Genomic DNA, 15,223 nt, shown 5'->3' with positions numbered 1-15,223 from the left:
CATGAATAGTTAACGTTGCGTTATGGTAATGAGCTTGAGTCTGTATTCCTGATACCGGATCCGGGATGGGGAGATCAGAGGTTAACCTCTGACTCATCCTCTCAATCCATCTGACAGCCTCCCTCCTCTAAGTCTATGTTCTGATTCCCTGACTCAGTCAACTCAGTTACTGTTTCCAGTTGTTAGCAAGACCCTATCTGACTCACCTCTGTGCACACACACTGTAACGTGAACTCGCTGAACAACAGGGCAGCGTGCTTTGCTGTACTCACAGTAAGCATTAATGATCATAACACTAACTGACCACAAACGGAAGTTAACTTCTTGGGGTTGAGATCCCGCTAACGGGATCGATATGACTACAAATTCAAAACAGAAATCCCATTAATTAAAATTCCTCAAACATACAAGTATTGCACACATTTTAAAGATACACTTCTTATTCATCCCACCAGTGTCCAATTTCAAATAGGCTTTACAGCGAAAGCACCACAAACGATTGTTCAGAGCCAAGTCACAGAAAAACACAGCCATTTTTCCAGCCAAAGAGCAGTCACAAAAATCAGAAATAGAGAGAATGAATCACTATCCTTTGCTGATCTTCATCAGATGACACTCATAGGACTTCATATTACACAATACATGTATGTTCGATAAAGTTCATATTTATATCAAATCTCAGTATACATTGGCGCGTTTATGTTCAGTAGTTCCAAAAACATCTGATTTTGCGGCGAGCCACATCAATTTACAGAAATACTCATAATAAATGTTGATGAAAATACAGGTGTTTTGCATGGAACCTTTGATGCACTTCTCCTTAACCTCTCTAGGGTAGGGGGCAGTATTTGGAATTTTGGATGAAAAGCATGCCCAAATTAAACCGCCTGCTACTTGGGCCCAGAATATATGATATGCATATAACTGGTAGATTTGGATAGAAAACACTAAAGTTTCCAAAACTGTTAAAATAGTGTCTGTGTATAACAGAACCTGAGAAATCCATTCAGAAAGATTTTTGTTGGGGGGTTTTGGAGTTTTCTATTCAATTACATTAGTATCCATTGACTTAGAACTAAATTTGCAGTTCATATGCCGTCCACTAGATGTCAACAGTCTTTAGAAATTGTTTCAGGCTTGTATTCTTATAAATGAGGGAGTAAGACCAGTCTGAATGGGTGGACCCTTACGTGTCACAGAGCTTTTTCATGCGCAATCCCGCGAGTGCATTTCTTGTTTACCTTTTATATTAACAACGTTATTGTCCTGTTGAAATATTAGATCATTTAGGCTAAAAACAACCTGAGGATTTGAATATAAACATTGTTTGACATGTCTCTATGAACTTTACGGATACAATGTGGATTTTTTTTGACTGCGTTTGAGCCTGTGGATTACTGAAAACGCGTGAACAAAACTGAGGTTTTTGGATATAAAGAGACTTAATCGAACAAAATGAGCATTTATTGAGTAAACGAATGTCTTCTGAGTGCCACCATATGAAGATCATCAAAGGTAAGGGATTCATTTTATCTCTGAGTTTTGTAACGCTTCTGCTTAGCTGGTTACTGTTTGTAGTAATTTGTCAACTGGGCTATGTTCTGGGCTAGGTATGGTTTCGCCAAAAAGCATTTTATTAATTTGACACTATGGTTGGATTAACAAGAAGTTAATCTTTAAACCTATGTAAAATATGTTATGTTTTCGGAATTTTTATAATGAGCATTTCTGTATTTGAATTTGGCGCTCTGCAATCTCACCGGATTTTGGCCAGATGGGACGCTAGCGTCCCACATGCCCTATAGAGGTTAATGCAACCGCTGTGTCAGATTTCAAAAAAGCTTTACGGGAAAAAACAAACCATGCAATCTGAGTACGGAGCTCAGACCAAAAAAAATCTGCCATATTGTGCAGTCAAAAGAAGTCAAATGACTATTTACGTCATCAAAATGCACTCCCAGGAATCCCAGTTCCAAATGTTTTGATAATGCCCATTTATGTCCAAAGAGCTTCTTTTGCTAGCGTGTTTGGTAACCAAAACTCATGAAGCGCTTTCACTAGGAGCAGACAATGTCAGAAAATTAGGTTAGTCTGTAGAAACAAGTCAAACGATGTATAGAATCAATCTTTAGGCTGTTTTTAACATCTTTAATAATGTTCCAACTGGAAAATTCCTTTAGAAATGCAATGAAACGCGAGCTCTTAACGAGCGTCACAAGCTTTTGGCACTCTGCCAGACCACTGACTCAAAGGGCCCTTATGAGCCCCTCCTTTACAGTAGAAGCCTCAAACAAGGTTCTGAAGACTGACATCTAGTTGAAGCCTTAGGAAGTGCAACATGACCAACATCCCACTATCTTCAATAGGGGCTGAGTTGAAAATTGACCAACCTCAGATTTCCCACTTCCTGGTTGGATTTTTTTCTCAGGTTTTTGCCTGCCATATGAGTTCTGTTGTACTCGGACATCATTCAAACAGTTTTAGAAACTTCAGTGTTTTCTATCCAAATATACTAATAATATGCATATATTAGCAACTGGAACTGAGTAGCAGGCAGTTTATTCTGGGCACCTTATTCATCCAAGCTACTCAATACTGCCCCCAGCCATAAGTATTTAGTGTTAAATTAAGCATACTGGTTGCGTCACTCAATCTGACTAAGCTCTTTTGGTATTTGGCTTGCGTATCTTTCATTATTCACATTGTGGAAATAAATCTCTTAAAAGGTTTACTAAATCACTGATTGTAAGGTAACTCTTTATTCTGGACTTAAGTGTTCATATTGTTATCAAGCAAATATTAGTTCTTGTTCAGAATGAGATCTGCACCCTCAGCCCAGAATGTGAATCTCTCTGCTGTGGATACGCGTGGCATTAAATGCACGCCTAGGTCCAAGAATTTGTCTTTATTCTAGATTCGCATGAATCACCATCTACTAGCTCTGTGTTTATTGCCTAGATCCCAGTCACGGGGTGGGGCTGAAACAAGTCACTCTCTGTGCACTTCGTCACTGAGACTCCATAACGAGCCCAGAGCAGAGCGGGTGTTTAACGCTGCTTGGCTGAAGGATCTCTTATGTGTCAACTTGGAGTAAACACTTAAAACAGACAGTCTGCAGGCGGGGTGTGGTGTAGTAACCATTACTGCCACTAAGCATTTGAGGCTGTGTATCCAGGGAGGGATGGCTGGTTGGTTGCTTGGTGTTGTGGTTGGGTGAGGAAGCAGGTGCTCCAATGCAACATACACAGGGGTACCTTCTCTTACTCCTCATGCACCTTCTCATCCCTTCACAGCACTGCTGCAAAGCGGTGTATTTTACAGTGAATGCTACAGAAGCAAACTCCTTCGTGGGCCACTCTTTTGACTGTGCGTTGGCTGGTGTCACTGTTGGCTGTTTTAAGCTGGTTTAAAAACAGCCTCTACTACATCTTTGTTTATTGACAATCTGAGCTGGGTGTGATTTAACAAGCCACAGGAAGCATGCGCTCCTTTTGTTGCCTTTTCTTGTAGCCAGGTTTGGGCGGATTACTTGACGAATGTACTAGCCTAATCTAAAAGCCTACTTGTATGTAGTATTTAAATAAACATTCCCATGTTCAATAGCCTAGAAGAAACAAAGAAACCTAGTTATTTTAACCTGGTAGTAATGCATTTAAGAATCCAATTTCAATAATTAAACTCCTATTTCCTTGGAAAGTATACTCAAACAGCATATGTTGGATATTAATTGCCTTTAGCAAGGCACTGTAGCTTTTCCTGGCTGATCCCCCTCGAACTTATCAGCAGCCCAAAGAATCTCCATTGATTGGAGGAGTATTAGTCTACTAGTGAATTTAACCAATATTTAAGATCCAGTTGCATTTTTTTCTATGAAAAGAACACTGAATATGACTGAGCTGCACAGGTAGGAAACACTACCTCTTCAAAGACACAACTGAACTTCAAGGAGTTGGTCTGATGGGGATCCATGATGTCATCGGCCTCCCCCCTTTGCTTGAGGAGCAATAGAGAACAAGTGAAGCCCCCCCCCCCCCCCCACACTTGTGACATGTATTGACTTACATGATCCAATCATCTTAATACTTTAAGAGCCCACATCGACACCTGATGAGCCATCAGCGGGACAATTAGTCAATATCCCTCAATTGATGTTGGTCATCTGCTATTGTCTGCTTGATAAAGCAGCGTCTAGATTTAACAGAAGACTAGGCTGTTTCCAACGGGATCCATCCGTCTGGTATCTGCCCCCTAAAATTATTTTCCTTTTTATTGAATTGAGATTTATGATAGAAGCCTGGAGGTTTTTATTCTAGTTGTATAGATATTGTGCTTGGCTGCCAAATGTATAGGTGTCCACATAATATTTAAATTGAGGAAGTGTGATCATAATGGTTGAATGATAGCACCGGCGGGGATGGCTGCCGCCTTATTGGCTCTTAACCAACCAGTGATTCAGTCAATAATTTGCCTTTGCCTTCTGCCCTACTAGCTAACGTTCAATCGCTGGAAAATAAATGGGGCGAACTGAAAGCACGTATATCCTACCAATGGGACATTAACTGTAATATCTTATGTTTCACCGAGTCGTGGCTAAACGACGACATTAAGAACATACAGCTGGGCCTCCTGGGTGGCGCAGTGTACTGCAGCGCCAGTTGTTCCATCAGAGTCCCTGGGTTCGCGCTGTCATAACCGGCCGTGACCGGGAGGTCCGTGGGGCGACGCACAATTGGCCTAGCGTCGTCCGGGTTAGGGAGGGCTTGGTCGGTAGGGATGTCCTTGTCTCATCGCGCACCAGCTGTGGCGGGCCGGGCGCAGTGCGCGCTAGCCAAGGTTGCCAGGTGCACGGTGTAGCCTCCGACACATTGCTGGCACTAAAACTGCACTCAATGAGCTGTATACTGCCATAATCAAACAGAAAAACACTCATCCAGAGGCGGTGCTCCAAGTGGCCGGGGACTTTAATGCAGGGAAACTTGAATCCGTTTTTACCAAATTCCTATCAGCATGTTAAATGTGCAACCAGAGGGGGAAAAAAACTCTGGACCACCTTTACTCCACACAGAGACGCGTACAAAGCTCTCCCTCGCCCTGCATTTGGAAAATCTGACCATAATTATATTATCCTTCTTACAAGCAAAAATTTAAGCAGGAAGCACCAGTGATTCAGTCAATAAAAAAAGTGGACAGATTAAGCAGCTGTTAAGCTACAGGACTGTTGGCACACTGGCATATGTTCCGGCATTCTTCCGATGGCATTGAGGAGTACACCATATCAGTCATTGGCTTCATCGATAATGCATCGACGATGTCGTCACCACAGTAACTGTACGTACCAACCAAAAACCATTTATTACAGGCAACATCTGCGCTGAGCTAAAGGCTAGAGCTGCTGCTTCTAACCCGGAAGCTTGTAAGAAATCCCGCTACGCCCTCAGACGAACCATCAAACAGGCAAAGCGTCACTACAGGACTAAGTTTGAAAAGTACTACACTGCCTCCGATGCTCGTCGGATGTGGCAGGGCTTGCAAACCATTACAAACCATTAGTCTAACAGACGAGCTAAACTACTTATTCGCTCACTTCAAGGCAAGTAACACTGAAACGTGCATGAATGGATCAGCTCTTCCGGATGACTGTGATCACGCTCTCTGCAGCCAATGTAAGACCATTGCAGGTCAACATTCGCAAGGCGGGGCCAGACGGATTACCATGACGTGTACTCTGAGCATGCATGGGTCCTCGGGTGTGTGTGTGTGTACTCAGTCCCCCTCCTGTACTCCCTGTTCACTCATGACTGATCGACTCCCAACACCAAGTTTGCTAATGACACAAGTGGTAAGCCTGATCACCGACAACGATGAGACAGCCTATAGGGAGGAGGTCAGAAACCTGACCATGTGGTGCAAGGACAACCTCTCCCTCAACGTGATCACGACAAAGGAGATTGTGGACTACAGGAAAAGGAGGACCGAGCACGCCCCCATTCTCATTGACGGGGCTGTTGTGGAACCGGTTGAGAGCTTAAAGTTCCTTGCTGTCAACATCACGCACGTGACAAATATTTGATAATCATTATATTAGCGATCCACGGTAGACATCTCTCTTAATGAAAAGGCACCCCATCCCGCTGACGTGAGCTGCATTTTTGGATGATAAAGTAGTGAATTTGGAGTTTCTCTTCTCTGCAGATCGTCTCTGGTTGGATGGGGAGCGTCACACAACTATTTTCAGGTCTCTCCAGAGATGTTCGTTCGGGTTCAAGTCCGCGCTCTGGCTGGGCCACTCAAGGACATTCAGAGACTAGTCCCGAAGCCACTCCTGCGTTGTCTAGGCTTTGTGCTTAGGATCCTTGTCCTGTTGGAAGGTGAACCTTCGCCCCAGTCTGAGGTTGTGAGCACTCCGGAGCAGGTTTTCATCAAGGATGGCTCTGTACTTTGCTTTGTTCATCTTTACCTCTATCCTGACTCATCTCCCTGCCACTGAAATACATATTCACACCACAATGCTGCCACCAAGATGCTTTCTCGTAGGGATGGTGCCAGGTTTTCTCAGATGTGATGCTTGGCGTCCAGGCCGAGTTCAATCTTGGTTCCATCAAACCAGAGAATCTTGTTTCTCATGGCCAGAGTCTTTAGGTGCCTTTTTGGCAAACTCCCAAGTGAGCTGTCATGTGACTTTTTTTGCTGAGGATTGGTTTCCGTCTGGCCACTATACCATAAAGGCCTGATGGGTGGCGTGCTGTAGTGATGGTTGTCCTTCTGGAAGCTTCTCCCATCTCCACAGAGGATCTCTGGAGCTTTGTCAGTGACCATCGGGTTCTTGTTCACCTCCCTGACCATGGCCCTTCTCCCCCAATTGCTCAGTTTGGCCAGGCGGCCACCTCTAGGGAGAGTCTTGGTGGTTCTAAACTTCTTCCATTTAAGAATGAAGGCCGCTGTGTTCTTGGGGACCTTCGATGCTGCAGTCATTTTTTTGTTACACTTCCCCAGCTCTGCCTCGACACAATCCTGTCTCTGAGCTCTACGGACAATTCCTTCCAAATCATGTCCAATCAATTGACTTTACCACAGATGGACTCCAGTCAATTTGTAGAAACATCTCAAGGATGATCAATGGAAACATTGATCATCCTTTTTGCAAAAACTGTCCTACCTATTGCAAGTCAAAATGATTGCAACTTGTCAAATTAGTTCCGCCTCAGCTAAACTAATGTTCAACATATCGGTCCTCAGGAGACGGCTGGTGATTACTTAATGGTGACAAGCGCAATGTGCTGCGTTGTCTTTGAGAGGCTGTCTATGTCCCAAATGGCACCACTATTCCCTGTGTAGTGCACCACTTTTGGCCAAATTTAGTGGACTGCATAGGGAATAGGGTGCCATTTGATCTATCCAAAAAGACAAGCGGAGGGGAAGGGGTGCACTGTATCAGATGGTATTTACGACTGTCCTGTTTCTTTCTGGCTGCGACAGCCAAGACACACATCTCTTGTCGTTTTCAAGTAGGAGTGATTGCTTCATGGTCTAGCCTGATGGGGATGTGGTCTAGCTTGATAGGAGTGTAGTAGTAATTTTTTCTTAAAGGAACATTTCAGTTGTGTACAACTTAATGTTAGACTACTTTCAGGGTGAGGAACCATCTATGGGCCATAACTCTAGTCAACAGCTTTTTTTTATTTTAAAGAAGCTAATGTTTATGTGTGGCCAAATCATGTGTTCTGGTGTAGTAGCCTATTTTGAATTATTTTATTTCTGTATAGTCTGGAGTAGGCTAAAGCTTTATCATTTTGGAAATGTAATTAAATGCACTTTAGGGAAAGCTTTGCTTCCCCTAACCTTATTGACAAGCCTATGCTCCCATGCATGCGGAAGCTTTTATTACTCACACATTCTTACACACACGGCACGGCCTCTACTCTAATAGCCTACAGCTGCTCGCTCTGTGCCCTTCTCTCTCTCTCTCCCTTTTTTTGTAATGGCTCTGGGTTTGATAAAATAGTACAAAAAATTGCTCTTCTGCTGCGTCCTGCGCTCTGATCGGACCGATTTTTGTCCTGGACCCAATATTTATGCATATAGGGTCCAGGGCTGCCCTGTCATTTCGGAACGGGAGCTCTAACTCCCATCCATTTGTCCTCATTCAGATTATTCAAATTCAACACTGATTACCAGGTAGGGCTGGGCAGTATACCTTATTTTACTATATACCGGTATTGATGCACAAACTGGTTTGGGTTTTTACTTTACCTTTAATGGTATTTGAATGTTTGCTTTAAATGATATGCCGTGTGTAACCTCCATTTTTACAGTTTACTCCGCTACTTGAGTCGTCTCTCTCCCTGCCACTTTCCACATAGACCTACCCAGGCTTAAGGAGTGCATTAGTTGTTGCTCAACCACAAGACACTTGCGTTTAGTCTGCATGGCTGATGCAGCACTTAATGTATGCGTTGCCACCGTAAGGTCACACTACTCATAAAGCAAATGTAAAAACATTACATTCTGTCATACCGTCCAAAATGTGAAAAACAGTGATTTTGGCTTTATTGCCCAGCCCTAGTAGCAAGTTTGTTAGGCTACCAGTCGGCCGCATTTTTTTTTTTTGTATAGTTTTGTTGGGATTACCGTGACAGGGAATTTGGCTGCGGTCGTGACTGCCGGTGTGGCTGTAATGCGTCACTGCAACAGCTCTAGTCCAGACTGAGGAGAAATCCACGCACAATGCTGGTCAGCCAGATCTGAACACAATCCGACCACAACCGGACTTTCGTATGTTTTTAGACCGGTCTTTTCGAAGCGATCTTCGTATTCTGATATCAGAAGTCGCATGTAAGTTTAGACACAGCCAGAGGGGGAGAAACTAGCCAAACTGAATTGCAAACTCATTTAGCAAGCTTAATTCTGTAATTTTAATTCCATTGTGCATTGATTAGAATTCTCCCACTTGTTACACATGGAGCCTCTGACTAGGGACTCTGACCGACAATAACAAGCTACGTGTGTGAAATGTGTCTAGGCTACTAGTGCATCTTTTCTATAGTGTGCACTCAAACTATTTTAATGATAGACCATTACATTCAAATGATCGGTCACAGATAATTTCATAAAATTGTAGATAAAGCCTGGAACATATATGCCGGGAAGCAGGTGCAGAAGTAATAATTTCACGGTAAGGTCTACTACACCTGTTGTATTCGGCGCATGTGACAAATTAAATTTGATTTGAGAATGGGAGTTAATAATGAACCAATACAGATGAACAAAAATGAAGCGTTCTGAACGTGAGAGAACAATGACTAATACTACTAATGACTAATACTACTGAGAACCAAATAAAGGGAGAGTAATCAGGGGGAAGTCCAGGTGTGCTTAATTTGGGTTGCCAGGACCGGTGGTTAGTAGACCGGTGACGTCGAGTGCCGGAGGGAGGAAAGAGTATGCGTGACAAAGCATTTTACATTTTTTTTTTATTCTCAAATGAATACTCTCCCAAGTAATCGAATATTAACGTATGTTCAGATATTTGAATAACTGTGCCGTGATAACAAAACTGTTTGCATAACTTATTTGTTGTTTTTTAGTTCCGAACAGACAAGGCAGTTTCACCACTATGGATTCCAGCTTTAAACGGCCACTACAAACTGACACCACAGCTAGCTCAAAATCAATGGGAGGGATAGGGGCAACTGAGCAGGTGAGGTTCATCTAACTGGGAACCTGGCAGACTCAGTTTGGGAATGTGGAGGGAATCAATGTGGATGCAGAACAGCTCAGTGCCAAAGTAGCTTTGTTGAAAGCATATACTTGAAATGTCTACTTGTCGTGCATAACTTTACAGTATTCTGCAACATGCACACATTTGGTTCTTATGTAGCTGACCATTTTGGAAGTTGTGGTTGCTGTTACATATTGCTTTCTGTGTATGACCATATGTTGAAGCTAAGCTTCTACCTGCTTTATACCCTCAGATAGCCTATGTTGCCGTGGACTGCACTAAAGGACAGAACCAGGAGCTGTGCAAGCAGGAGAGTGTGGAAGGCTACCCCACCTTCAACTACTACAACTACGGCAAGTTTGCAGAAAAATACAACGGAGACCGAGGGGTAAGCGACACTGATCTTTAGTCTTAGTGCCCTATGTTCATTTATGCACTGTATCCTTGTTACCGTTGAAGATAATCTTTCACTATGTACTGTATTTACACCATTAACCTATACTAAGTTATTATATTTATCACAGGCCTCTTCTCTCTTCCTCTCCCTAGGAGGCAGGATTTATAGGTTTCATGCGCAGCCTGCGGGGGCGGGACCAGGGCAAGAGGAAAGAGGAGCTTTAAGGCAGGGTGTGGAGAGGGGGAGGAGCCTGTCGTTGCACTGACCGTGGCAGGGGCCTCTTAGCACTGACATCACGTGATGTCGTCATGACGTGTAATCACGGGGTGGAGACTTGAGAACCTCAGAGTTTCAGGGGAGATGCTATATGAACACGCCGGGTACCTAAATTGATGACATGTTGCGCAGCTGGGAGACTCATGGATTCTGTTCAGTCAGTTGTCCTGATGAGCCCTTCCCAGCTAGCTAGTTCATGCGGGAAACAGCAGCATGGTGCTAATTTTTTTAATTTTTTTTTTTTTTTTTACAGAAAGTGATGTGTAATTTGATGGGCAAGGGAGAAATAACTTGCAGTATTGGTTACCATCTGGATGTTACCATGACATGCCTATTAGCTAACGTAATGACAAGCCTGTGTGAATGACCAGTGCAACGATGTTGTCGGTGCTTCCCACTGAGCAGCATTTGCTTCACCGGCAGCTGTATCATATGCTGTATCAGCTAATGTAGCCAATTTGTTCCATCCCACTTGAGTAGGATAGCAGCCTACACGAGAAATAACTTGTAATATTGGTAGCAGAAACTGGAACCAAAATAATTTAGGTCTGAACAGAACTCTTTTTTTTTTTCATTTTATTCCACTGTTCCGACCAGCAAAAGAAAGTTCTGAACCGTTTCGAACCCCAAAAAAGTAGAGGTTTATTTCGTTTTTTTTTTTTTTACATTTAGCTCAACATTAAGTTACTTCACCAATGGATAAAGCAGTATGGTGCAGGCAAGCTATGTACATGCTTTGGACAAAGTGTAGTGTAGAGTGACATGCGACTGAATTTTTGCTTTAGAGTTGGCTTAACTAACGTTGGACCAGAGCTAGCCCTTGATCATGACTCTCAGTTTCATTACACATAATGCCATCTAGAGTTTGAGAGCTAGACCAGACCTAGCTAACAAGCGGTGTGTGCAGAGCGGCACCAGAAGTAAAATTTAAAACGCATATTTTTGTAGTTAATAAATGCGAAACGTGATAAGAATAATATAGTTAAGTAGCATTGTAAAAGTGAATCTATTCTCTAATTGAAATGTCTCTCCTTAATTTCGGAATCATGCCTGTAACGTCAGTAGGCTACAGTAAACAATGCATTCTTTGGAGGGAGGGGCAGGTAGCCTACAAACACTGGGAAGGATTTTCAGCAGGCAGACACTGGAATCATTTCTGAGTGACAGTGAGGGCAACACCACACGAGCCACAGTGTTGACTTCGCTCCCGCTTGCTGAGCACCTCTCCTACAGTCAGGAGAGGGAAATAACTAGATAGCTGTCATCTTGTTCTGATATCGGTTGCACATTTATTGTAGTGATGTTCACAGAAAATGTACAATTACGGCATTATCTACATTGTTACCCCGATTTTAAAAAACAAAGAATTACTTTGATAAAAACTGATTCTGAAATTCGGGAGACAAATTTCAAATTCTCGTTGAAGTTTCTAGACGCAAGCATAAACTAGTTAGCTGGGGAGGGCTCACTAGTACGACTGACTGGACTGACTGAACTGAATCCATTCGTCGACACTCAACTCTCGTTGCACCACATATGTCATACATTTTGGGCACCAGGCGTGTCCATATAGCCTCTCCCAGAACACAGCTATTTTTTAGCGATCATGTTTGTAATGCCAGTGGCCACTTTCTTTTTTTACATTTTGATGGAATGATAAAAAAAATCAAACAGAACCAGAAAGAAATCAGCAGGAAAATTTTGCCCAAATACCGTGACTGCATTTGTGGAAAGCTACACCTTACTGCAGGGTATCCCAAACTCAGTCCTCAGTCCAAACCGAGTTTGGGAAACACTGCCTTACTGTATCTATGCAATACCAGACTCTCCCTTCCCACTCCTGAGAATCTGATTTTGGTGGGCTAGCTGAGCTGTGGTTGTGTTGCATGTGCCACCTACAGCCAGCTACAAGGATCACTAACCTACTGTCCTATCCACCTCGGTTTGTTGCCCTGAAGAGGAATACGATCTTCCAATATTACGGTTTCAATATTTTTGTACCGACCGGTCTGTCATGTTAGGTCTTGGTTTGTTTCAGGAGGACAATGATCTATTAACTGTGGCCTTAAATATATGTACGGAAGTTAATCACTCATCTGAGTCAGAAGGATAGTTGTGAATGATCATAGACTCTTAAACATAGCAAAGCTCTTGTAGTGGTGCTTTGAGGCCTGGTGCTTCCATTCCGCCATGTCCCATGGTTGACTTGGCAACACAAGTAAATCAAATCTGACAGGAACATAAAGTGCCAAAAATAAATTAGAATTATTGTTACTGTACATTTCATTTCCAGACAATGATTTCCAGAATCCTCCTGTTGTAGTGATATGCCTAGTATTACCGCTTTACAATAGTCCTGCATTACTCTAGTGTATTCCATCAAAAACAGAGGCTTTAGAAAAGCTATGGACCAAATATGGTCGTTAATGTGCCGTCTCCTATTGAACATGACTTTTTTGCTCCATCCTTAAAATGTTTTCTGGAACAAGACACTGTCCCAGTCCATCTTTTCCTCCTTTTGTTTGGTTAGCAGTCAGAACCATTCAACTCAATATCAGTAGGCATATGGGAATATGAATATACTCTAGAACCATTTTTTTCTATTCTTGGGACTGATTTAGACCTGGGACAGCAGGTGGGGGCAATTCATTATCAGTTAGAACCGAACCAGCAGAAGCTGCACCTCGTAGGATAAAATTCCATGATCCACGAGCAGATTGCCTCTGTATGACTGTCTCTGTGCCCTGGTCTGGGAAATGTTATCCCTTATGTCCCAACACATCCAACTGGATGACTTCAGATTTCACAATAGCGCAGAGATGTGAGAAAGTCGACGGACCCCCTTAACACTCGGCACTATCATCAATACTGGAGCCATTACCATTACCTTCGTGGCAACTTTAATGCTGTGTTTTCAACTCCCCTGCTTAGGCCGCTATAAATATTTAAAGGCCTATCTGTAGCTGAACTTGTGTTTCAATATTCAGGAGTTTGGCTTCTTTCATTATTGAGTAAGGTTCTCAGGATAGCAAAAACACAATTAAAGGGAACTAGCTTGTTTGTATTGCAGTTGAATGGTTTTGAGTTCTAGAGTTGCCAAATTAAAATACCTGTTTACATTTGTCTTGTTTGAAAAGTAACATTTTTATAGATTAAAATGGTCAGGAAATATTAAATAAAACATTTGGTGCACACACACACTCCCTGAGCTTGGCAGTATCATTGATACCGGATCATTACCATTATCTTTGGCAACATTAATGCTGTGTGTTTTCAACTAATCTGCTTAAGCCGCCATAAATATTTAAAGGCCTATCTGTAGCTGAACTTGTATTATTCAGGAGTTTGGGTCCTTTCATTATTGAATAAGGTTCTCAGGGATAGTGAAAACAAAGGGAACTAGCTTGTTTGCGTTGCAGTTGGAGGGTTTTGTGCTCTAGAGTCGCCACATTTAAAAGAACTGTTTACATTTGTCTTGTATGAGATGTATAGATTAAAATGGTCGTTTACATTTCCTGTGCTGAATCATGGCAGGAAGTATTTTTAAAAAAAAACATGGTCCATATGGGGGTTAATGAACTAATACATTGTTTGGTATTCTAAATGGGCTACTTCCAAATTAGATCCACCTGGAATGACTGCTGACTGACAGAACAAGATCTCCATTTAATGTTACCATTACATTTCTGCAAAACTAACTGCATCACAGAGTGTTGGAATACTGCTTTACTGCTGTTTTAGATGTTCTGTTATTTTTCTGTTGATCATTTTCTTTGTCTCCTTTCACTATTGTTTCTTCATCACATGGCCTCAGTTCTAGCAAATGGTTGAAGACTTTACATAAACTTTCATAAAGACAACCTTTTGTCTTATCCCAAAGCACTTCGTATTGTGTATAAACTGTCACACCTATGCCAAGAAGTCATTGTTGCAATTTGTTGATTTTCTGTGCCCAGCCATATGTACAGTTTTGCACCTTTTGAATAAGGACTTTGCAAAAGGACTTTGCAAAAAATAAAAACTCAAACATTTCCAAGACATGTTCTCGATGGCCTTTCTCATTCTCAATTTATATTGTTGTCAATCTCTTAATTTTCATTATAATGCAATAGCGACGTATTCGTTTACTTATAGATTATTTGAAACTGAGCCAATAAACTGAGTGAAGAATACCATGTAACATAAAATCAGAGTCAAAGATAGTGAGAGCCTGGGATTTTGTGTGTCCAACCTTTGTTCCAGTATGTTCAACCTATGTCCTGTGAGCTCCTACATACCGAGTGCAGCTGAGCTCTTTTGTTTAGTTACTTACAAACTCAGCCAGAGCATGGGTGTCCAAAGTGGGCAAAAAAAACATCCTGTCACTGTCAACTGTTTATTTTCAGCAAACTTAACATGTAAATATTTGTATTTGGGGCGACAGGGTAGCTTAGTGGTTAGAGCGTTGGTCTAGCCACCAGAAGGTTGCAAGTTCAAATCCCCAAGCTAACAAGGTACAAATCTGTCGTTCTGCCCCTGAACAGGCAGTTATCCCACTGTTCCTAGGCCGTCAATGACAATAAGAATTTGTTCTTAACTGACTTGCCTAATTAAAGGTAAAAAATTCAGCAACTGACAAACTGAACAAGTTCCACAGACATGTGACTAACAAATGGAATAATGTGTCCCTGAACAAAGGGGCTCAAAAGTAACGGTCAGTGTCTGGTGTGGCCACCAGCTGCATTAAGTACTGCAATGCATCTTCTCATGGACTGCACCAGATTTGCCAGTTCTTGATGTGAGGTGTTACCGCACTCTTCCACCAACTCACCTGTAAGTTCCTGGACATTTCT

General features: G+C 42.3%; 1 protein-coding gene across 1 annotated transcript in view; it reads left to right on the top strand.

Moving 5' to 3' along the window:
• LOC139400859 (protein disulfide-isomerase A5-like) overlaps positions 1-14,427 on the top strand; it is a 52,211-nt gene extending 37,784 nt beyond the window's left edge. Inside the window, 2 exon segments of the mRNA XM_071145451.1 lie at positions 9,972-10,106; positions 10,268-14,427. Of these exon segments, the coding sequence (XP_071001552.1) occupies positions 9,972-10,106; positions 10,268-10,339 (207 nt within the window). The 3' untranslated portion in view covers positions 10,340-14,427.
• Positions 14,428-15,223: the final 796 nt, after the last annotated feature.

The sequence above is a fragment of the Oncorhynchus clarkii genome, chromosome 3 (genome assembly GCF_045791955.1).
Source record: "Oncorhynchus clarkii lewisi isolate Uvic-CL-2024 chromosome 3, UVic_Ocla_1.0, whole genome shotgun sequence".
In the NCBI taxonomy this organism is placed as follows: Eukaryota; Metazoa; Chordata; class Actinopteri; order Salmoniformes; family Salmonidae; genus Oncorhynchus; species Oncorhynchus clarkii.
The sequence above is the reverse complement of the archived record's forward strand: the minus strand, read 5'-3'. Positions and strand labels throughout refer to the sequence as shown.